Source organism: Saccopteryx leptura, chromosome 10 (genome assembly GCF_036850995.1).
Source record: "Saccopteryx leptura isolate mSacLep1 chromosome 10, mSacLep1_pri_phased_curated, whole genome shotgun sequence".
NCBI lineage: Eukaryota > Metazoa > Chordata > Mammalia > Chiroptera > Emballonuridae > Saccopteryx > Saccopteryx leptura.
The window spans coordinates 40,197,842-40,221,062 of NC_089512.1; the positions used below are offsets into that span (position 1 = coordinate 40,197,842).

A 23,221-nucleotide genomic window follows, 5' to 3' on the forward strand; every position below is an offset into this window, starting at 1 on the left:
CATCTGCTTCTCCACCCCTCCCCCTCTCCTTCCTCTCTGTCTCTCTTCCCCTCCCGCAGCCGAGGCTCCATTGGAGCAAAGATGGCCCGGGCGCTGGGGATGGCTCCTTGGCCTCTGCCTCAGGCGCTAGAGTGGCTCTGGTCGCAACAGAGCGACCCCCCGAGGGGCAGAGCATCGCCCCCTGGTGGGCAGAGCATTGCCCCCTGGTGGGCGTGCCAGGTGGATCCCGGTCGGGCGCATGCAGGAGTCTGTCTGACTGTCTCTCCCCGTTTCCAGCTTCGGAAAAATACAAAAAACAAAACAAAAAAACAGTATGTATCCCACCTGAGTGCTCTCTTAGCCCCTTTAATCAAGGTGACCTGCAAAGCAGCCAGTATTAAATGAGACCATTTGCAGCAGCAGGCATTGGAAGCTTTTCAACAAGCTGTGGCCCAAGCACAGCCTTTGGGACCTTGAAGCCTGCTCACCTGATGAAACTTCAGGTTTCTGTACCTACCTGGCTTACCCCTAACCCCCCCCCCCCCCACACACACACTAATTGGAATCTGTGGCAGCAGAACACTGCCCTTGGGGAGCACTGGCTTCTTGGACTGGAACCACAGACTTCCCGAAGCTGCTCCCCAGTACATTTCTTCTGAATGACAGACATTTCCTTGCTTGCTATTGGGAACTAGTGGCGATGAAGTATTTTATGCCTCGAGTGCTATACGTGACACTACAACCTGCACTGTTCATTCTCACTTGGCTGATTACAAAGGTTTACCAAGAAAACTGGAAATACTTGGCAGATCTTGATCATAAAATGAAAACAGTATATCCAAGATTGGGCTCAGCCAGAATCCCAGAGGACCAGTAGACTACATTAGCAAAGAGCTTACTTACTACAAAGCCCAAACAATCCACAGAAGGTGCTCTGGCCCTTCCTGGGGCCCAATAGTCAAAGACATGACTGCTAACAGTATGATGGTTTACTGTCAGCTATGTGAAACTAAAGGCAGATGGGGTCTGATAAATGGCAGCTGTCAGAGCTGTCAGGGAGCCAGTAGGTGAACATCTTTTCAGTAGATCATATGTGAACATTTCGACCAATGGGTTAAACTCCAAAATATGGTGATGGCAGTGCAGGCCAACCCTACCAACATGTCTTGATACATTTTCACCAACACATGGGCTGTGGCCAATGGCCCAGTCATCTGGTCAAGAGAATGGCAATTAAAAGATTGGACGTTTAAGGGATCCTTCACATGGGAAAAGGAACAAAACTGCTTAAGAAGAAAATATGTCATTCATGTGGATACTCATGAAAAATGGCCTTAAAAAAAGACACATGTAAATGGAACTCTTGTAATTGTTGTCAATGTATTCAAATGATTCAGAGAAGAAAATCAGGACAAAGTTAACCAAGGACAAAGACTTGCCAGGGTCTGAGAGATTAATTACATTGAACCCCTGACCCTCCAGTCCTGCATATGGATGATGCCTTACTACTCATTAACAGCTACTCAGGCTATGGTATTCCTATTCGGGTCGTATTTTTGGATACCCCATGAAACTACCCTGACTAAGGAACAATAATCACTGACCAAGAAAGACAACAATGGGCACACTCATGGAATGTGATGAACTTTCTATGGATCCTCTCACCCACACGTCAATGGAGCCATTGAACAAAGGAACAGCAGATTTAAACAGCAACTAAAGATAGGCAACCAAGACAGGCTGCTAGTAGATTTGGACTCCCATTAACTAAGGCTGTATGGCTACTAATAAACACTGTGCGCCAGTGCAAGGGAAATGTGACACTGGCAGATTGGGGAACCTGAGCTTGGATAGGGTGCGAGTGGAGTTGGCAGCTGTATGTTTAGGCTGCACTCATAAAATCCCAATCTCAGAACAATAATAATCATTCTTTTTTCTTTATTCCTCATGTATGTCTCTGGAGTGACTTGCAGTTCCAGTTCCTATAGCATACCCAGACAGTGCCCTTGTCTCTAATCAGAATATGATGTGACCCAGGCCAGTAGCTCAGTTGGTTAGTGTAATCCTGATATTCTAAGGTTACAGATCCAATCTCAAATCAGGGCATACACAAGAAATCAACCACTGAATGCTAAATAAGTGAAACAACAAAATTGGTCCCCACCCACCCACCCACCCTGCCTTCTCTCTCTCAAAAACAAACAAACAAAAATAATGCTTCCCTTTAGTATCTTCTACTTATGGGATACTGCAAGGGGAGGAGATAAAACTAAGGAGTACTAGGGTGCTAGGGTCCTAGTGGTGCTAGGATCATTTCACCCTTCCAATCAGGTGAATGGCATTATTGGACATGTCAAGTTTGTGTAAGAAGTTTGTCTTATTTGGGATGGTAGGTTAGATTATAACCCCTAAAGTTCTAAAATCAAGACAGAAGACATAGCAAGCCATTATATTGTAGTATACCTTAAACTAATACAATGTTACATGTCAATTTTCTCAATAAAATTAGAAAAAATGCAATTGATAATTAAAATTTTATCTTCATTTTTTTATTGGATTTATTGGGGTGACATTGGTTAATAAAAATTATAGGTTTCAGGTGTACAATTCTGTAATACATCACCTGTATACTGTATTATGTGTTCACCATCTCAAGTCAAGTCTCCTTCCATCACCATTTATCCCTCCCCTCTACCCTCTTCTACCTCTTCCTACCCCCTTTCTCTCTGGTAATCACCAAATGTCTGAGTGTTTTTTGTTGTTGCTTAATCTCTTCACCTTTTTCACACAGTCCTATAAAACCCCTCCCCTCTGACAGCTGTCAGTCTGTTCTCTAGGAGTCTGTTTCTATTTTGTTTGTTAATTTATTTCACTCATTAGATTCCACATGAGTGAAATCATATGGTATTTGTCTTTCTCTGACTAGTTCATTTCATTTAGCATAATATTCTCAGGTTCATCCATGATGTCAAAAAGACAGAAGCTTTATCAGTTCATTTGGAAGGGTACAGAGTCTGAACGCAGAAGCTATAGAATGAGCAATTTCAAACCAGACTAAAAGGAGAGAAAGCAAATGACTATAATCCTCAGAGAAACAAAGTATAAAAAGATTAGAGTGGGAATGATAAAAAGGAAAGTTTAAAAGAAATTACTTAAGACTTACACCAAATTCTAAATAAAGTAATTAGAAAATGAAGTATATAAAATCATTCTACTGAAAACAGTACTCCTTACATGATTTTACAAACATGATACAAGAAAAACTTACTTTTTTCTTTATCTGAAAAGAGGACTTCTACAAACACAGTGTACTACTTTATTTTAAAATGACAGCTCTTTAGTTTGTGATAAATCACATCAAATCAGTATTATTCCCAGAATTTGTGGTCATAAATTGTTAAAACTGGTGATTGTTATTTAAACTCAGTATAATAATACTCTCTAAGGAAGATAAGGGGAGAAGGATGGTAGTGGCATGGTAGTGGTTCGGGATAAAAATGGAGTACTTTAAATTTATTCCTACTAAAAAGTTTTTTTTTGTTGGATTTAATAGTGTGTGCATGTGTAAGGACAAATTGTGTAATTCTATATCCTCTCACACTAGTGAAATTAAATTGAATAAACCAGACACGAGGCTTTGACGTGAGGATCCCAATTCCACCAGAGCATTATATAAATACAAAGAAAACACAGAATCAAGCTTGGCATTTATTAGTGTAGAGAAAAAGATTTCAATTGCTGGGAAAGATAATAATGACCTATAAAATTCCCCTGGGACCTTTAATTAACTGTGATAATTCAATTGACTATACCAATTCAAAATAAACTGTAACATTTCCATATTTGTGAACATCTGGTAATTCAGTTTATAAAATGTCAGGTCATTTACTATGAAAATTCTAATAAGTTATCATTCCTATTTTTGATTATTGTGAGGATTACTTATCCAGGATTCAATAATGTGGAGTTCTGTTTAAAGTCAGAGACTCTTTTACCTCAAGATGGTAGCATAGGTAAATAAGGTACTCTAATCCTCCCACAACCACAACAAAATTACAACTGAACTGTAGAACAACCATCATTCAGAAATGCCCAAAATCTAGTTGAATAAAAGTCCCACAATTAAGGATTTAAAGAAGCCACATCAATATTGGTAGGAAGGGCGGAGATATGGAAGGAACTGGTCCTACACCCACCTGCGGTAGTTTAAAATTGGGAAAGATATCTTGGCTGCAGGTTCCCCCTGAGGAATGCGGTTTCCCAGCCCCACACCAGGACCCCCAGCCAGGGTTCCAGGGTCAGGAAGACAAGTCTCCATAACTTCTGGCTGTAAAAACCAGCAGGGATTGAGGCTGGGTGAAAATGAGTGTTGCTAGAGAACCAGGTAACTCCTTTTAAAGAGCTAGCACACAAGGGGAAGGGGGAGGGGGAGGGGCACAAAGAAAACTAGATAGAAGGAGACGGAGGACAATCTGACTTTGGGTGATGGGTATGCAACATAACTGAATGACAAGATAACCTAGACATGTTTTCTTTGAATATATGTACCCTGATTTATTGATATCACCCCATTAAAATTAATAAAAATTTATGTATATATATAAAAAAAAGAGCTAGCACACAAACTTACTCCCTTTGAGCTCCAGAAATGGGGCAGCAGCTTAAAAAAAAACAGAAACAGGCCTTGGCCAGTTTGCTCAGTGGTAGAGCGTCGGTTAGGATGTCCTGGGTTCAATTCCCAGCCAAGGCACACAGAAGCGCCCATCTGCTTCTCCACCCCTCCCCCTATCCTTTCTCTCTATCGCTCTCTTCCCCTCCCACAGCCAAGGCTCCACTGGAGCAAAGTTGGCCCGGGTGCTGAGGATGGCTCCACGGTCTCGGCCTTAGGTGCTAGAATGGCTACAGTTGCAATGGAGCAACGCCCCAGATGCGAAGAGCATCGCACCCTAGTGGGCATGCAGGGTGGATCCCAGTCAGGCACATGGGATCTGTCTCTCTGCTTCCCTGCTTCTCACTTCAGAAAAAAACAAAAAAAACAAACAAACCAGAAACATATTGGGAAAAATCTGGGGCAGGGTAGCTTTCTGTCAGATAAAAATGCTGGCAGAGGCTATTGTTCTTTTATGAGACATCCCCTGCCATCAATAGAGAGGGGGTCATATGAGAAAGCAATCAATGAACAACTAAGGTGTTGTAATGCGCAACAAAGAAACTAATGACTGATGCTTCTCATCTCTCCGTTCCTGTCTATCCTTGTCTATCCCTCTCTCTGACTCTCTCTCTGTCTCTGTAAAAAAAAAAAAAAGAAAAAGAAAAAAAAGGAAAAGAAAAAAAAAATAGGTGGGCACCATACCTGACTCTTTCTCAACCTGATTCATGATGTTTGCCCTGCCCTGATGATTCCATGGGACCCTGCCTGCCCCACCCAACTTGTGGGCCCATCTAAGTCATGTCCAGTGCCTTTTCCATACAACTGTGCTCTCATCCTTCATGATTCGAACTTTCCTAAAATCTCTCAAACAAGCAGCATCTGGCCTCTGTGTACCCCAGATATCTTGCTAAGTGGTCCAAGGTCCAGCACTAGCAGCAGCCTGCCTTGGTGCACACCTTGGCATCTCCTGGGCACCTCCAAGACCAGCACAAGCAGCTGCCATTTGTACGTCGCTTTGTAGTTTGTACCAGATGGCCCCAGGAAAGGTACTAGCAGTGGCTGACCTTGCAGTCTCCCAGGAGGCCCCAGAACCAGTGTACCCAGTAGACAGCTTCACACCACACTGGACTATAACCCTACTGCTTTCACAATTGACACACTCAAGGGGCCAACTCAGTGAGCACCAAAGCTTCACTGAAGCAGATCCTTTGTAGGGTCGACTCCTGCACAGCAGCTCCTCCACTGTAGTTGCAGACAGTCCTGTCAGCTGATTGGCCTGGCAGGTCAATAGCTCCCAGTGATGCCAACAGCAATCAAGGTTCAACTACAAAAGGGCAATTCACAAGCCCACAAAGGGGCCAACCTGGAGAGCTCATTTCAAGTGAACAAGGAGGCTGTGCCACTGGGCCCTACAGGACACATACTACACAAGGCCACTCTACCAAATCTAGGAAATGTAGCAGCTCTACCTAATACACAGAAACAAACCAGTCCCAAGTGAAAAAATAGTAGAAATCACCAGAAAAAGAACTAAACAAAATGGAGGCAAGCAAACCAGATAGAGTTTAAAACAACAGGTACAAGATGCTCAAGGAACTTAGTGAGAACTTCAACAGCGTGAAAAAGGCAAAAAATAAAAATAAACAAACAAAAACCATAAAAAAGAACCAGTCAGAAATGAAGGATACAATAACTGAAAAGAAGAATAATTTTTAGGGAATCAACAACAGAGTAGATGACACCAAGACTCTAATCAGCAATTTGAAATATAAAAAAGCAAAAACATTCAATCAAAAAAAAAAAAAAAAAAATAGAATCCAAAAGAATGAAAATAATGTGAAGAGTCTCTTAGACAACTTCAAGCGTACTCAACATTTACATCATGGGGGTGCTGGAAGGAGAAGTGAGAGAACAAAAACTTGAAAAACTATTTGAAAAAATAATTACAGCCCTGGCCGGATACTCAGTGGGTTAGAGCTTTGTCCCAAAGCACAGAGGTTGCACCATACCGGGTCAGGGCACATACAGGAACAGCTTGATGTTCCTGTCTTTCTCTCTCCTTCCTTAATAAATAAAAATCTTAAAAAAAAAATTATTACATAAAACTTCTCTAACCTGGTAAAAGAAATAGACATACAAGTCCAGGAAGGGCAGATGAACCCACAGAGGTCCACACCAAGAACATCATAAAGACCTACAACCAAGCTATCTATCAACCAGCAAAGCTATAATTTGGAAATGAAGAACATAAAAAGCAAAAAAAGAGTTCATCACCACCAATCCAGAATTACATAAAACGTTAGAGTCTTTCTTCACTGCACTATCAAAAATTGAATAAAAAAATCAAAATAAGCAGAACAGAAACAGATTCCTAGATACAGAGAGCATTGTGATGGTTGCCAGATGAAAGGGGAGTTCGTAGGATGGGTGAGAAAGGTGAAGTGATTAAGAAGTACAAATTAGTTCCTACAAAATCATGGGGATGTAAAGTACAGCATAGGAAATGTAATAAATAATAATCTAACACCTATGTACAGTGTCAGATGGGTATAAGGTTTAACAGATGGCCACTTATTCTTTATGTGACAGAGACAGAGAGACAGAGAGGGGGACAGATAGGAACAGAAAGATAGGAAGGGAGAAAGGTAAGAAACATCAATTCTTCATTGTGGCACCTTAGTTCATTGATTGCTTTCTCATATGTGCTTCAACTGGGGGGCTACAGCAGAGCGAGTGACCCCCTTGCTCAAGCCAGCAACCTTAGGCTTAAGCCAGTGACCTTGGGCTTCAAGCCAGCGATCTTTGGGCTCAAGCCAGTGACCATGGGTTCATTTCTATGATCCAATCCTCAAGCCAGGGACCCCGCGGTTTTGAACCTGGGTCCTCTGCATCCCAGTCCGACGCTCTACTGACTGCTCCACTGCCTGGTCAGCATATTAAGTTATATAATGTCTAATCACTGGAGTGTATACCTGAAACTAATATAATAATACATGTCAACTGAAATAAAAAAAATAAATTAAAAATGATAAAAAAAAATAAGTCAGAGCCTTTTCTTTTTTTAAAGTGAGAGGTGGAGAGGCAGACAGGCTACCAAATGTGCTCCAAAAAAAAAAAAAAAAAGTGCTCCAACCAGGATCCATCCAGCAAGCTTCCTACCAGGCGATGCTCTGCTCACCTGGGGATGCTACTCTGCTACTTTACAACTGAGCTATTTTATTTTAGTGCCTGAGGCGAGCCCATGGAGCTATCCTTAGCACCCGGGGCAAAGGTGCTCAAACAATTAAGAGCCGTGGCTGTAGGAGGGTGGGGGGGGGGGGGGAAGAAGAAAGAGAAAAGATGGAGGGGTGGAAAAGCAGATAGTTACTTTTCCTGTGTGCCCTGACTGGGAATCGAACCTGGGACTTCCACACACTGGGCCTACACTCTACCTCTGAGCCAACCAGCCAGGCCAGTCAGAGCCTTTAAAATAAAAATATAGTTTTAGATCAAATATCCTAGAATACAACAAATCTACTCAACTCTGAGAAAACACTGTACTGTGACATGTGCCTAAAGAAATTTTTTTAAAACAATTCATTTTAGTGAGGAGAGAGAAAAGAGAGAAGGGGAAGAGGAGCAGGAGGCATCAACTCCCGTCTGTGCCTTGACCAGGCAAGCTCAGGGTTTTGAACCAGCGACCTCAGTGTTCCAGGTCAACACTATATCCACTATGCCACCACAGGTCTAAAGAATTCAAAACGAGAAAGCTTATTTAGTTTTTAAAGTTTAAGTAAAATAAGGAATCTCTTCTGATTCCAAACTAGAAAAATATCTTAATTAGCTTCTTGGGATAGTATAGTGTCTTAAAATTTTATATGTACCAAACTGTTAATTTTGGTTTAAGACAGCATTACAACTAAGTAAGAATGGCTTTCATACATGAGCTGATGCCTCAAATTTCATTATGGCCACCAAGTGAATAGTTATTTTAAATTTTTTTTACCATTGATTTGAGAGAGGGGGAGGGGGAGGAAGAAAGAAAGAGAGAGAGAGAGAGAGAGAGAAGCATCAAATTGTTCTATTTAGTTTTCCATTTAGTTGTGCACTCATTGATTGCTTCTCATAAGCGCCCTAACCAGGGATTAAATCTATGACCTCAGTGCACCAGGATGATACTCTATCCTTTCAGCCACCAGCCAGGGACAGAATAGTTACTCTGATGCATCATCTTAGATTTCCATATTGTTAAAAATATTGTCTAGTAATAAGACAAGCATACCTTCTATCAAAGGCTGAAATAGAATAACTTACCCTGTCATGAAGAGTCCAGCCAACATATTTTAGGTAACTGTCATTTAGGAAGGCATCACTATACATTTTCATCCATACTCCAATTTCTTCAATACAAATGGCTCTAATCTCAGCAATAGCATCACTGGAGGTGGAAGGAAAAAAAAAAGAATAAAAAAACTGATTAATATGAAAAGCTAGAAAGTACTCCATACTCATTTTCAGCAAGCAATAAATATTAACATTCCTAATAGCTGTATTTAATATCTGCACTCTCAAAGATCTCTAACTTGAATATCTTCTTTTTATATGGCTTCTGTACAATAAAGACTACCAATACCAAAGGAAAAATAATGCTTCTGAAAATCATCTTATCTTAATGCAATCTCTCTATATTCATTGGACTGAGTGGGCATTTGGAGCTTTCTGAAAGCCTCGCAGCTATTATGGAGTTAACAAACATGTTAAATCTTCCGAGCAATTCAGAGTACCAATATTCAAAAACAGAATAAATAGAACTCTAAAACTGCTTTTCTAAATTACTGAATCTTTTTAAGTTAGCACACATCTAATGAATTAAAAGAAAGTTTTATGAGATTTCGGGCATTCTAATATTTCATTCTCTGCTTTAATAAATCTCAGTTCTGTTTAAGTCCCTGTCATTGCTTAAGAGTAAAAATATGAGAAACTTTCCCTTTCTAAGTCATACTACATAATATATACAATCTTTAGTTTTATTCTTTAAAAAAAAATTTTTTTTTGTTGCCGTTAGTATTCTTTTTAGTGTAAAGGTTAATGGTGTAGGCTTTGGAGCAAGACATCCTAAATTCAAATTCTGGGTCTATTTACTAACTATGCAGCCTTATGCAAGTTATAGCCCCCTTTCTTAGATTTCCTCATCTGTAAAATAGGGATAACTGTACCCGCAGCTTACAGAGTTACTGTGAGAATGAAGTCACTTAATAAAAGTAAAAAATTTAGAACTGTGCCTGGCACCTACTAAACCTTCCATTAAGTGTTTATTGTAATTTTTTAAGTGCCATCAATCTAGTCATTTACAGACAAAAGCATAAAAAGATAGCTCTAACTGCAACTGTGAAAGGATCTTGCTAGACCCTTAAAATATTAAATATAAATGGCTCAAGGACATTTATTTTTTCTAAATATAAAAATTTTAAGATATAATAGTTATTGAGAATATAATAAAAGTATTTCAACTGTAATATTTTAGTTAAGAACTAAATTACAGTTGAAACTTACTATATACCTCTTACAGATGCATCGCTATCCCCAAGAATAAATTACTACCCTTGAGTCAATGACTATCATTCCTATCTATAGCTTTATATGCTTTAACTTTAAATGTATTGTGTTATGGATTTTAAGTCTTTACATTATTAATATCCTGTAGGTACTCTCTCCAATTTGTTTTTTCACAAACCATGTTTTGACACTTATACATACTGATTCGCAGAGTTCCAGTTCCAATATATTAATTTTAACAGCTGTTCAGTGTCTCTTTATAAATACTATACAAATTATTTATATATTTTCTCATTGACAGACATCTAGAGTGTTTCTAAATTTCTTTTATTAATAGTGAATGCCATATACATTCTTGTACATGTCCTCTTGTATACATGTGTGAGAGTTTCCCTCAGGTAGTATTTTTCTTCTTCTTTTTTTTAAGATTTTATTTATTGCCTGACCAGGCGGTGGTGCAGTGGATAGAGCGTCGGACTTGGGATGCGGAAGGACCCAGGTTCGAGACCCCAGGGTTGCCAGCTTGAGCGCGGGCTCATCTGGCTTGAGCAAAAAGCTCACTAGCATGGACCCAAGGCCACTGGCTCGAGCGGGGGGTTACTCAGTCTGCTGAAGGCCCGCGGTCATGGCACATATGAGAAAGCAATCAATGAACAACTATGATGTTGTGTTGCAATGAAAAACTGATGTTTGATGCTTCTCATCTCTCTTTGTTCCTGTCTGTCTGTCTATATCTATCTATCTGACTCTCTCTCTGTCCCTGAAAAAAAAAAAAAAAAAAAAAGATTTCATTTATTGATTTTACGGGGGGAAGGAATATAGGAGTGAAAAATTAGTTGCTTCATTCCAGTTGTTCATTGATTGCTTGTCATATATGCCTTGACCAGGAAAGCCCAAGGTTTTGAACTAGCAACTTCAGCATTCCAGGTTGATGCTTTATTCATTGTGCTACCACAGGGCAGGTAGGTGGATAGTATTTTTCAAACAGTGCATCACTACCTATGAGTACATTATGAAATACATTTAGTGAGTGGCAACAAAAACATAAGGTGGTGGTGCTGTGGATAGAGCATCGACCTGGGACGCTGAGATCCCAAGTTCGAAACCCTAAGGTTGCCAGCTTGAAAGTGGGTTCATCCAGCCTAAGTGTATGCTGTATGCTCACCAGCTTGAGCACAAGATTGCTGGGTTGAAGCCCAAGGTCACTACTTGAGCAAGGGGTAAGTGGCTTGACTGTAGTCCCCAAGCCAAGGCACGTATGAGAAGCAATCAATGAACAAATAAAGTGACACAACTATGAGTTGATACTTCTCATCTCTCTCTTCCTGTCTCTCTCTCACTCTAAACAAACAAAATATAAAAGTATTTAGGATAGCCTGGCCGGGCGGTGGCGCAGTGGATAGAGCGTCGGACTGAGATGCAGAGGACCCGGGTTCGAGACCCTGAGCTCGCCAGCTTGAGTGCGGGCTCATCTGGTTTAAGGAAAAGCCCACCAGCTTGAGCCCAGGGTCGCTGGCTCCAGCGAGGGGGTTACTCGGTCTGCTGAAGGCCCGCGGTCAAGGCACATATGAGAAAGCAATCAATGAACAACTAGGGTGTTGCAACGGGCAATGAGAGAGAGACTAGTGATTGATGCTTCTCGTCTCTCTCCGTTCCTGTCTGTCCCTATCTATCCCTCTCTCTGACTCACTCTCTGTCTCTGTAAAAAAAAAAAAAAAAGTATTTAGGATAGAAAATATTAAAACGTGCTTTGGCTGGGCAACTCAGTTATAGCACTGTCCCAATATTCCAAGGTTGTAAGTTCAATTCCCAGTCAGAGCACATACAAGAATCAAAATCAATGCATAAATAAGTGGAACAACAAATGGATGTTTCTCTCTCTCAAATAAAAATAAAAAAAAGGAAAGGAAAAAAATACTAAAACCCTTCACATGTGGAAAGGCAAGTATTACTTTTCTTGGAACACTGTGTACCTGATGCAGGACACAGTCAACTAAGTCTGTTAGTCTGTTTTTATAGATAACAGTGAAATAACTAGGTGAGGAGTATATATTTTCAATTTTATATTAGCATTGACCAATTTCTCCATTAATCAGCACTTCACAAAACTTTGCCTGGCACTTGGTATTGTTCTAATATTTAATGTGAATTTCCATCTTTATAAACTGCAAGTTCACGTACTTTGTCTTCTATAAAGCTGTCCAAATAAAAACAAATAACAGCAAAAATAAATAGCCCCATACAAAAAACAAAACACAATCACTAAACAACGAAATCATAGCATTTTATTAGCTTTCTCAGTCCTACTAAGTAGACAACTCCCAGAGATACACTGTACACTGATCTATTACACCTTTATAAAAATTAATCCTTAAATACACATACATACACATGGCTATGTTTTTCAGATTGAGGACAAGATAAATAGGTATCATTCACCAATTAAAACTATAGTGATGACTGAGTATGGTAATCTCATATATACACAGCTCAATCATTCTTCTATTCATTACCATTGAAAATACTATTACCGGAGATGACGTCAGAGTAATGGCGGGGTAGGAAGCGATACCAATAAATCTCCCCCAAAACTCAACAAGATCTTCAACCAGAAACAGAAAAACCTATCCTTGGAGCCTCCAGATGTTTTGCAATACACCCGAAGGTATGGTCGAGCGAAAAATTGGCTAAATATATAACCAAACCCCGAAGGAAATAGGGGGTAAGAAATGCTCCGCCTTCCTCACTAACCTAAACAGGGCAGCTTTCTCTGGGATCCGTGAATATAGAAACTGAGGCGGGCAAAGGGGGTGAATAGATCCAGGCGGCGGAACAAACGGCCGAACCAGGCTGTGGCACAGAGATCCAAGCCGAGGAAAAACTGATCCTGTGGCAACCCGGGCAATACAAGCTAACACTCGCGCCAAACCCAAACAAAGAAAGACAAGCGGAGCAGCCATTTTACCCGATCTCCTGGTCGGCGCGCGCAGATAGTGGGTGAGACATTTCTTCCTAAGCCCCGGGAGTGGGTGCCCGTGTTACCCCACAGAGAGGCAGAGTCAGAGGCCTTTGTGTGGGCTGAAAGCAGAATCTCTGGGCAGCCCCAGCGCCCTGGGAATGCCGCGCACAGGAGGGACTGAGAACTAATTCCAAAGGTGGAACTTTTACGTGCTGCTAGGGGATTCACTCAGAGGGAAACGCGGCCGGCCTCATATCTTGGTCTGCGTGCGCAGATAGTGAGCGAGAGATTCCTCAGAGTGCCTCGGCAGTGCGCACCCGTGTTATCGCACAGAGGGGCAGAGTCAGGGGCCTTTGTGTGGGCCAAAGCGGAATCTCGGGCCGCCCCAGCACCTTGCAAAAGTCGCGCACGGGGACGGAGCGAGAGCCAATTCCAACGCTGCAACTTTTCCATGCGGTTGGGGGTTTCACTCAGAGTGTGAGACTGCTGGCCAGATATCCTGGTCTGTGTGCGCAGATAGTGAGCGAGAGTTTCCTCCAAGCGCCCTAGAAGTGGGCGCCTGCCTGTGTTACCGGACAGAGTGGCAGAGCCAGAGGTCTTTGAGTGGGTGGAAAGCCTGCCTGATTATGCTAGCAGCTCTGACTGACTGAGCCTTACCCAGAGCCCTGTGCTGAGTGGAAATAGAGTGGGGAGTTGCCAGCTCTTTGAGCCTCTTAGTATCCAGGCAGAGGCAGCAGCAACCCTATAGCTGGATTATCAGGCTACTAATTGAGGAAGGAAAGACTAGGAGAAAGGCTCCAGGAACACGGACTCTCTCACTGGCGGAGCCTATAAATGCTAATGAGCCTCGACTACCAACGAGACTAAAGCACAATACATGACATCGCCATAGAAACTTATCAACTGCAAACCTCTACCTGAGCGTGCCAAAGGGGCAGAAGCCGGGGTACAGAGTCGCCGACCAGGAAGAGGGAGAGAAAAGAAAAAGCAAGAAGATAACCTCTCAAAATCAAGAATAATCTGCAGACTTTATAACCTATCCCATTTTATTATATTTGTTCGTTTGTTTCTCTTATCTTCATTCTTGATATTTTTTTTCCTCCTCCAATTTGGCCGATTAACTCTCTGCCGGTCTTACTCTCTCCTCTCCTTGAACTACACTACCCATAAGTGTTACATCTCCCATTATCTTTTCTCTCCTCTTCCTTTCTCTCTATGAGGGTTACATTCCAAAACCCTTAACTCTCTCTCTCTCCTCTTTTTTCTTTTTTCTTCTTTTAGTGGTTCCTTCTTTTTTCTCTCTCTCTTTCTTTTCTCCCTCTATATTAGTTTCTTCCTTTCTCCTTTACATCTCCTCTCATTCAAACCTCAATAACAAACAAATTATCTTACCTGGGACTCAAACTTATGTTTGTGGCATTTTGGGGGGTTTTTACTTCACTTTTTTAACTCACTAGCAGTGCTCCCATCCCTGGCTCTCCATTTTATCTAGTTCTTGTTCCAATACAATAGTAATTTTTTAATTTGTCCCCCCATTTTTCTGTTTTCCTCTTATTCCTCTCATCATAACTCTCAGGCAACCAACACTTAAAAGCAAATCATTTTATTCTTGACCCAAATTTTTTCCTTATTTGCTTTTTGTGGGTCCATACCCCCTTCTTTTTTCTTTCTTTTTTTTGCCCCTTTATTACTTTTCCCCAATTCAGGCCCTCCATTACAGGCATTGTTTGTTATAATTCACAGTTCACCACAAGATTTTCTCAAGGAAGAGGGGAGAGGAGAGGAGAGGAAAAAAGGAGGGGGGGAATAAATTCCTTTTTTTAATATTTTTATTTTATTTTATTTTTCTTTATTTCATTATTAATTTTTTTTTAAAAAAATAACTCTTTTCGATTTTTTATTTTTTTAACTTTTTATTCTTTATTAAATCTCATTAATACTATCAACAAAACCACCCTCAGATGCCATTAAGGAAGAGAAAATCAAATATCATGGATACAAAAGAAAGAGAGGTAACACAGCTAGATGAGGAAAAATCTATGGAGAAAAAATTTAATATATTGGAAACCTTGGAGCTAAATGACAGAGAATTCAAGATAGAAATCCTAAAATTCCTCCGAGATATACAAGAAAACACAGAAAGGCAATTTAGGGAGCTCAGAAAACAACTCAATGAACACAAAGAATATATGTCCAAGGAAATTGAAACTATAAAAACAAATCAAACAGAGATGAAAAACTCAATTCACAAGCTGAAAAACGAAGTAACAAGCTTAGCTAATTGAACAGGTCAGATAGAAGAGACGATTAGTGAAACAGAAGACAAGCAACTTGAGGCACAACAGAGAGAAGAAGAAAGACTCAAAAATAAAAAAAAAATGAGATAGCCCTACAAGAATTATCTGACTCCATCAAAAAGAATAACATAAGAATAATAGGTATATCAGAGGGAGAAGAGAGAGAAAATGGAATGGAGAACATACTCAAACAAATAATAGATGAGAACTTCCCCAGCCTGTGGAAAGAACTAAAGCCTCAAGTTCAAGAAGCAAACAGAACTTCGAGTTTTCTTAACCCCGACAAACCTACTCCAAGGCATATCATAATAAAATTGACACAAACCAACAGCAAAGAAAAAATTCTCAAGGCAGCCAGGGAAAAGAAGAATACAACATATAAAGGAAGGCCCATTAGATTATCGTCAGATTTCTCAGCAGAAACTCTACAAGCTAGAAGAGAGTGGACCCCAATATTTAAAGTCCTGAAAGAGAGGAACTTTCAGCCACAAATACTATACTCATCAAAGCTATCCTTCAAATATGAAGGAGAAATAAAAACATTCACAGATACAGAGAAGATGAGGGAATTTATCATCAGAAAACCCCCACTCCAGGAATTACTAAAGGGGGTTCTCCAATCAGATACAAAGAACAAAAAAAAAACAAAGCCACAAGGAAAAGCTCCAAGAAGAACACAATAAAACCAAATTTAAACTGTGACAACAACAAAAAGAAAGGGGGGGAGAAGATGGAGATTAACAGTAGCAAAGGACGATGGAGTGCAAAAGTACTCACAAAATAGTTCGCTACAATGAACAGGGTAGGGACCCTTTTCATTACTCAAAGGTAACCACCATTGAAAAAGCCACCACAGAAGCACATGAGATAAAAAAGGTAGCAACAGAGGAAAGATGTATGGAATACAAACAAATAAAAACAAAAGATAGAAAAACGAAAGAGAAGGATCAAACAAGACACAAAACTAACAGAAAGCAAGATATAAAATGGCAATAGGGAACTCACAAGTGTCAATAATTACACTAAATGTAAACGGATTAAACTCACCAATAAAAAGGCACAGAGTAACAGAATGGATTAAAAAAGAAAATCCAACTGTATGCTGCCTACAGGAAACTCATCTAAGTAACAAGGATAAAAACAAATTCAAAGTGAAAGGCTGGAAAACAATACTCCAAGCAAATAACATCCAAAAAAAAAGCAGGCGTAGCAATACTCATATCTGATAATGCTGACTACAAGACAGGAAAAGTACTCAGAGACAAAAATGGCCATTTCATAATGGCTAAGGGGACACTGAATCAAGAAGACATAACAACTCTTAATATATATGCACCAAACCAAGGAGCACCAAAATATATAAGACAGCTACTTATTGACCTTAAAACAAAAACTGACAAAAATACAATCATACTTGGAGACCTCAATATAACGCTGACGGTTCTAGATCGGTCATCCAAACAGAGAATCAACAAAGACATAGTGGACTTAAACAAAACACTAGAGCACCTGGATATGATAGACATCTACAGGACATTTCATTCCAAAGTGACTGAGTATACATTTTTCTCCAGTGTACATGGATCATTCTCAAGAATTAACCATATGTTGGGCCACAAAAACAACATCAGCAAATTCAGAAAAATCGAAGTTGTACCAAGCATATTTTCTGATCATAAAGCTTTGAAACTAGAATTCAACTGCAAAAAAGAGGAAAAAAATCCCACAAAAATGTGGAAACTAAACAACATACTTTTAAAAAATGAATGGATCAAAGAAGAAATAAGTGCATAGAACAAAAGATATATACAGACTAATGAAAATGACAATACGACATATCAGAATCTATGGGATGCAGCAAAAGCAGTGATAAGAGGGAAGTTGATATCACTTCAGGCATATATGAACAAAAAAGAGAGAGCCCAAGTGAACCACTTAACTTCACACCTTAAGGAACTAGAAAAAGAAGAACAAAGAAAACCCAAAACCAGCCGAAGAAAGGAGATAATAAAAATCAGAGCAGAAATAAATGAATTAGAGAACAGAAAAACTATAGAAAAAATTAATAGAACAAGGAACTGGTTCTTTGAAAAGATCAACAAAATTGACAAACCCTTGGCAAGACTTACCAAGGAAAAAAGAGAAAGAACTCATATAAACAAAATCCAAAATGAAAGAGGAGAAATCACCACAGACACCGTAGATATACAAAGAATTATTCTAGAATTCTATGAAAAACTTTATGCCACTAAATTCAACAACCTAGAAGAAATGGATAAATTCCTAGAACAATACAACCTTCCTAGACTGAGTCAAGAAGAAGCAGAAAGCCTAAACAGACCTATTAGTAAAGAAGAAATAGAAAAAACCATTAAAAACCTCCCCCAAAATAAAAGTCCAGACCCTGACGGCTATACCAGCGAATTTTATCAAACATTTAAAGAAGACTTGGTTCCTATTCTACTCAAAGTCTTCCAAAAAATTGAAGAAGAAGCAATACTTTCAAACATATTTTATGAGGCCAACATAACCCTCATACCAAAACCAGGCAAGGATGGCACAAAAAAAAGAAAACTACAGATCAATATCTCTAATGAATACAGATGCTCAAATACTAAACAAAATACTAGCAAATCGGAATACAACAACATATTAAAAAAATAATCCATCATGATCAAGTGGGATTCATCCCAGAATCTCAAGGATGGTTCAACATACGTAAAACGGTTAAAGTAATACACCATATCAACAAAACAAAGAACAAAAACCACATGATCTTATCAATAGACGGAGAAAAGGCTTTCGATAAAATACAACACAATTTTATGTTTAAGACTCTCAACAAAATGGGTATAGAAGGAAAATATCTCAACATGATAAAGGCCATATATGATAAACCATCAGCTAACATCATATTAAATGGCACTAAACTGAAGGCTTTCCCCCTTAAATCAGGAACAAAACAGGGTTGTCCACTCTCTCCACTCTTATTTAATGTGGTACTAGAGGTTCTAGCCAGAGCAATCAGACAAGACAAAGAAATAAAAGGCATCCATATCGGAAAAGAAGAAGTAAAGGTATCACTTTTTGCAGATGATATGATCCTATACATCGAAAACCCCAAAGAATCCACAAAAAGACTACTAGAAACAATAAGCCAATACAGTAAGGTCGCGGGATACAAAATTAACATACAGAAGTCAATAGCCTTTCTATATGCCAACAATGAAACAATTGAAAACGAACTCAAAAGAATAATCCCCTTCACAATTGCAACAAAAAAAATAAAATACTTAGGAATAAACATAACAAAGAATGTAAAGGACTTATATAATGAAAACTATAAACCACTGTTAAGGGAAATCGAAAAAGATATATTGAGATGGAAGAATATACCTTATTCTTGGCTAGGAAGAATAAATATAATCAAGATGGCTACATTACCCAAAGCAATATACAAATTTAATGCAATTCCCATCAAACTTCCAATGACATTTTTTAAAGAAATGGAGCAAAAAATGATCAGATTTATATGGAACTATAAAAAACCCCGAATAGCCAAAGCAATCCTAAAGAAAAAGAATGAAGCTGGGGGCATTACAATACCTGACTTCAAACTCTATTATAGGCCACGACAATCAAAACAGCATGGTATTGGCAGAAAAATAGACAATCAGACCAATGGAACAGAATAGAAAACCCAGAAATAAAACCACATATATATAGTCAAATAATTTTTGATAAAGGGGCCAACAACACACAATGGAGAAAAGAAAGCCTCTTCAATAAATGGTGTTGGGAAAACTGGAAAGCCACATGCAAAAGAATGAAACTGGACTACAGTTTGACCCCCTGTACTAAAATTAACTCAAAATGGATCAAAGATCTAAACATAAGACCTGAAACAATTAAGTACATAGAAGAAGACATAGGTACTCAACTCATGGACCTGGGTTTTAAAGAGCATTTTATGAATTTGACTCCACAGGCAAGAGAAGTGAAGGCAAAAATTAATGAATGGGACTACATCAGACTAAGAAGTTTTTGCTCAGAGAAACTGATAACAAAATAAACAGAAAGCCAACTAAATGGGAAATGATATTTTCAAACAACAGCTCAGATAAGGGCCTAATATCCAAAATATACAAAGAACTCATAAAACTCAACAACAAACAAACAAACAATCCAATAAAAAAATGGGAAGAGGACATGAACAGACACTTCTCCCAGGAAGAAATACAAATGGCCAACAGATATATGAAAAGATGCTCATCTTCTTTAGCTATTAGGGAAATGCAAATCAAAACTGCAATGAGATACCACCTCACACCTGTTCGATTAGCTATTATTAGCAAGACATTAATAGCTATTAATAGCAAATGTGGGAGAGGCTGTGGAGAAAAAGGAACCCTCATACACTGTTGGTGGGAATGTAAAGTAGTACAACCATTATGGAAGAAAGTATGGTGGTTCCTTAAAAAACTGAAAATACAACTACCTTATGACCCAGCAATCCCTCTACTGGGTATATACCCCCAAAACTAAGAAACATTGATACGTAAAGACACATGCAGCCCCATGTTTACTGCAGCATTGTTCACAGTGGCCAGGACATGGAAACAACCAAAAAGCCTGTCAATAGATGACTGGATAAAGAAGATGTGGCACATATACACTATGGAATACTACTCAGCCATAAGAAATGATGACATCGGAACATTTACAGCAAAATGGTGGGATCTTGATAACATGATACGAAGTGCAATAAGTAAATCAGAAAAAACCAGGAACTGCATTATTCCATACGTAGGTGGGACATAAAAGTGAAACTAAGAGACATTGATAAGAGTGTGGTGGTTACAGGGGGGAGGGGGGAATGGGAGAGGGAAAGGGGGAGGGGGAGGGGCACAAAGAAAACAAGATAGAAGGTGACAGAGTACAATCTGACTTTGGGTGATGGGTATGCAACATAATTGAACAACAAGATAACCTGGACTTGTTATCTTTGAATATATGTATCCTGATTTATTGATGTCACCCCATTAAAAAAATAAAATTATTATAAAAAAAAAAAGAAAGAAAATACTATTACCAATGTTAGGTACTGAGATTATGGATGGCTAACTCCTAAGGCTAGAGAATATAAAGGCTTAAGTTTACTTCAATAGGGAACTATTGTTCAGAACTTTTTAATAACCATCTCTAGTTTCTAATGCCTTTTTGTCTTGCCTACTAGACTTCTAAAAGCTTATGTTCTTAGAACACAGATCCTTTCTGTATATACCATCAATATTTTGATGAAGCCTTCTTAACTTCTAGGAGCTAACATTCTATTTAAGTAGATAAAAGTATAAAATAAAAACGCAGCACGTTTCTAAATAATCCTTGATTTAATTACAACACATCTTTTGATATTATGGATATTTTTTTCATGTAGAAAACTCCAATCCTTGGTTTTCATATAAACTTTCTTTTTAACACCTTAATTCTATTTCCAACAGCCTTGCTCCATTTAAAAAGGTAATGTTTTAGATGCAGGTGTCTGAGAGTTTTGAAAAGCAAAAATTAAAGTAGAGGGCAAAAAAAGACATGAGGAAAGGGTTAAGACAATCATAACATGGACTAATTTTATAGCACTGTGGCACTGAAGACTTGAAGTAACTAAAAATGAAATATGGATACACTTTATATGCAAAATCAAAGAAACAGATTTAAATCTAGAAAAGAATGATTCTGGGGCAAAATCCTTTGGTGTAACTATTTTACAGCATAAAAGAATGATTATGTTCATTTCTATGAAAAAAAATATTTAATTTACTGATCCTCACAGTTAATATGTGTATTTTAGAAGACATAAACCTATAATTTAATATCTGGACTTGTTTTTGTTTTGTATTACTTTCTTGGCAGTTGGATCAAATATTTTTTGCTTACAACAACAAAAAAATAACTTTAATAAGTTTTAATTAAATATTTCTCGTAGGACCCTTACAAATGCTTTCCTAGTAAAAAAGTTGACTAAATTAAAATTACTACTATACAAAGTTTGGAAAATAACTCTCGGCTAATATGGCTGTTTTGACACAATTATCTCTTATGTACAAGGAATCTCAAGAGAGCTCTACAGAGAAATAATTATGAGCTTCAAGTATGATACCTAAATTGTAGCACACAATGAATTCGTCTCAACAAGTCTTGTCACAATACTTGGTTAAAAAAAAATTACATTTTGCAAAATAGAACAATTATAAAAAAATTTTTTTGTAAACAGTCTAGGGGAGAAACAGCTCAAGGAGTTACTGAAAAGTCATATTGTACCATTTTTTATTAGACTATGAACAAGAACTTAAGAATAGAAATTATAAATTTAAAAAAGGTTATTAAAATACATATTATCTTAGAAAATATTAAATGTTACTACAGAGCAGTACAAGAACAAGCAAGCATGTAAAATAATGAAGGGAAGCAAAAAGGGTCAAAAGAAAGACTTTGTAATATTTAAGTGCAGACCTAATGAGCTAAAACTCTCCTGTTTGCTAATTAAATCCATATATTTCAGAATGATCAGTTATTTAATATTCATACAACTGAAGATATTTTTCATCTATTTGTTGTAATATCCATCAGTGAAAATAGTTGACAAAATACATAGAAAAGCACTGCATCACTAATACTCCTATAAGCAAGTGACATGACTAAGTATTTGCTACCATATACTACTCCTTAATTTTATTATTAACAGAATTTTAGGCATAAAAATAAAAACTAAATGTCAAAGATACATAAACACTCAAAAATATCTTTAATTAATATTCATATTTTAATTATCAATCTGACCTACAGGTTAGGTCAAGATAAAATGTTAAAAAATAAAAAGATTGCCTAATCAGGCGGTAGCTCAGTGGATAGAGCGATGGTCTGGGATGCCGAAGACCCAGGTTCAAGATCCCGAGGTTGCCAGCTTGAACGCGGGCTCATCTGCTTTGAGCAAAAGCTCACCAGCTTGGACCCAAGGTTACTGGCTCAAGCAAGGGGTTACTCAGTCTGCTGAAAGCACATATAAGAAAGCAATCAATGAACAATTAAGGTGTTGCAATGCGCAACGAAAAACTAATGATTGATACTTCTCATCTCTCTATTCTTGTCTGTCTGTCCCTGTCTATCCCTCTCTCTGACTCTCTCTGTCTCTGTCTCTGTAAAAAAAAAAAGAAAAAAAAAAGATTAAAATAATAATTTTCTCAGAAGAAATCATATCATGGTCTTGTATAAGAAGTCTGAAAACATGATTCTGAAATGTTTCCCTGTAGTATAAAAAAATGAGAAACTCACCTGACTGGTGGATAAGAGTGTCAACCTGGGATGCTGAGGTCCCAGGTTTGAAACACCCAGGTCATTGGATTGAGTGGGGGCTCACCACCTTAAACATAGGATTGCTGGCTTGAGTGTGGGATCATTGACATGATCCCATGGTCACTCGCTTCAGCCCAAATGTCATTGGCTTGAAGCCCAAGGTTGCTGCCTTGAGCCAAAGGTTCTCTGGCTTGGCTTGAGCCCTCCAGTCAAGGCACATAGAGAAGCAATCAATAAACAAAGTGATGCAACTATGAGTTGATGCTTCTCATCTCTCTCTCCTACTGTCTCTCTCTTTCTCTCTCTCAAAACAAACAAACAGATGACAAACTCAACTAGAAAATAAAAAACATCCACTTTTCATCTTTGAAAAATTGTTGTTGAAATCTTTCCTGTTATTTCTTCTTCCATTAAGTTGTTTTTTTTTGTTTGTTTTTTTGCATTTTTCTG

The 23,221-nt window shown here is 38.5% G+C and overlaps 1 protein-coding gene across 2 annotated transcripts in view; it reads right to left on the bottom strand.

The window, feature by feature from the left end:
* STAG1 (STAG1 cohesin complex component) overlaps positions 1 to 23,221 on the bottom strand; it is a 475,156-nt gene that overhangs the window by 159,374 nt on the left and 292,561 nt on the right. For both annotated transcript variants that reach the window (XM_066352127.1, XM_066352126.1), the window contains one exon: positions 8,924 to 9,047. In XM_066352127.1, the coding sequence (XP_066208224.1) occupies positions 8,924 to 9,047 (124 nt within the window). The remainder of the gene's footprint in view (positions 1 to 8,923; positions 9,048 to 23,221) is intronic.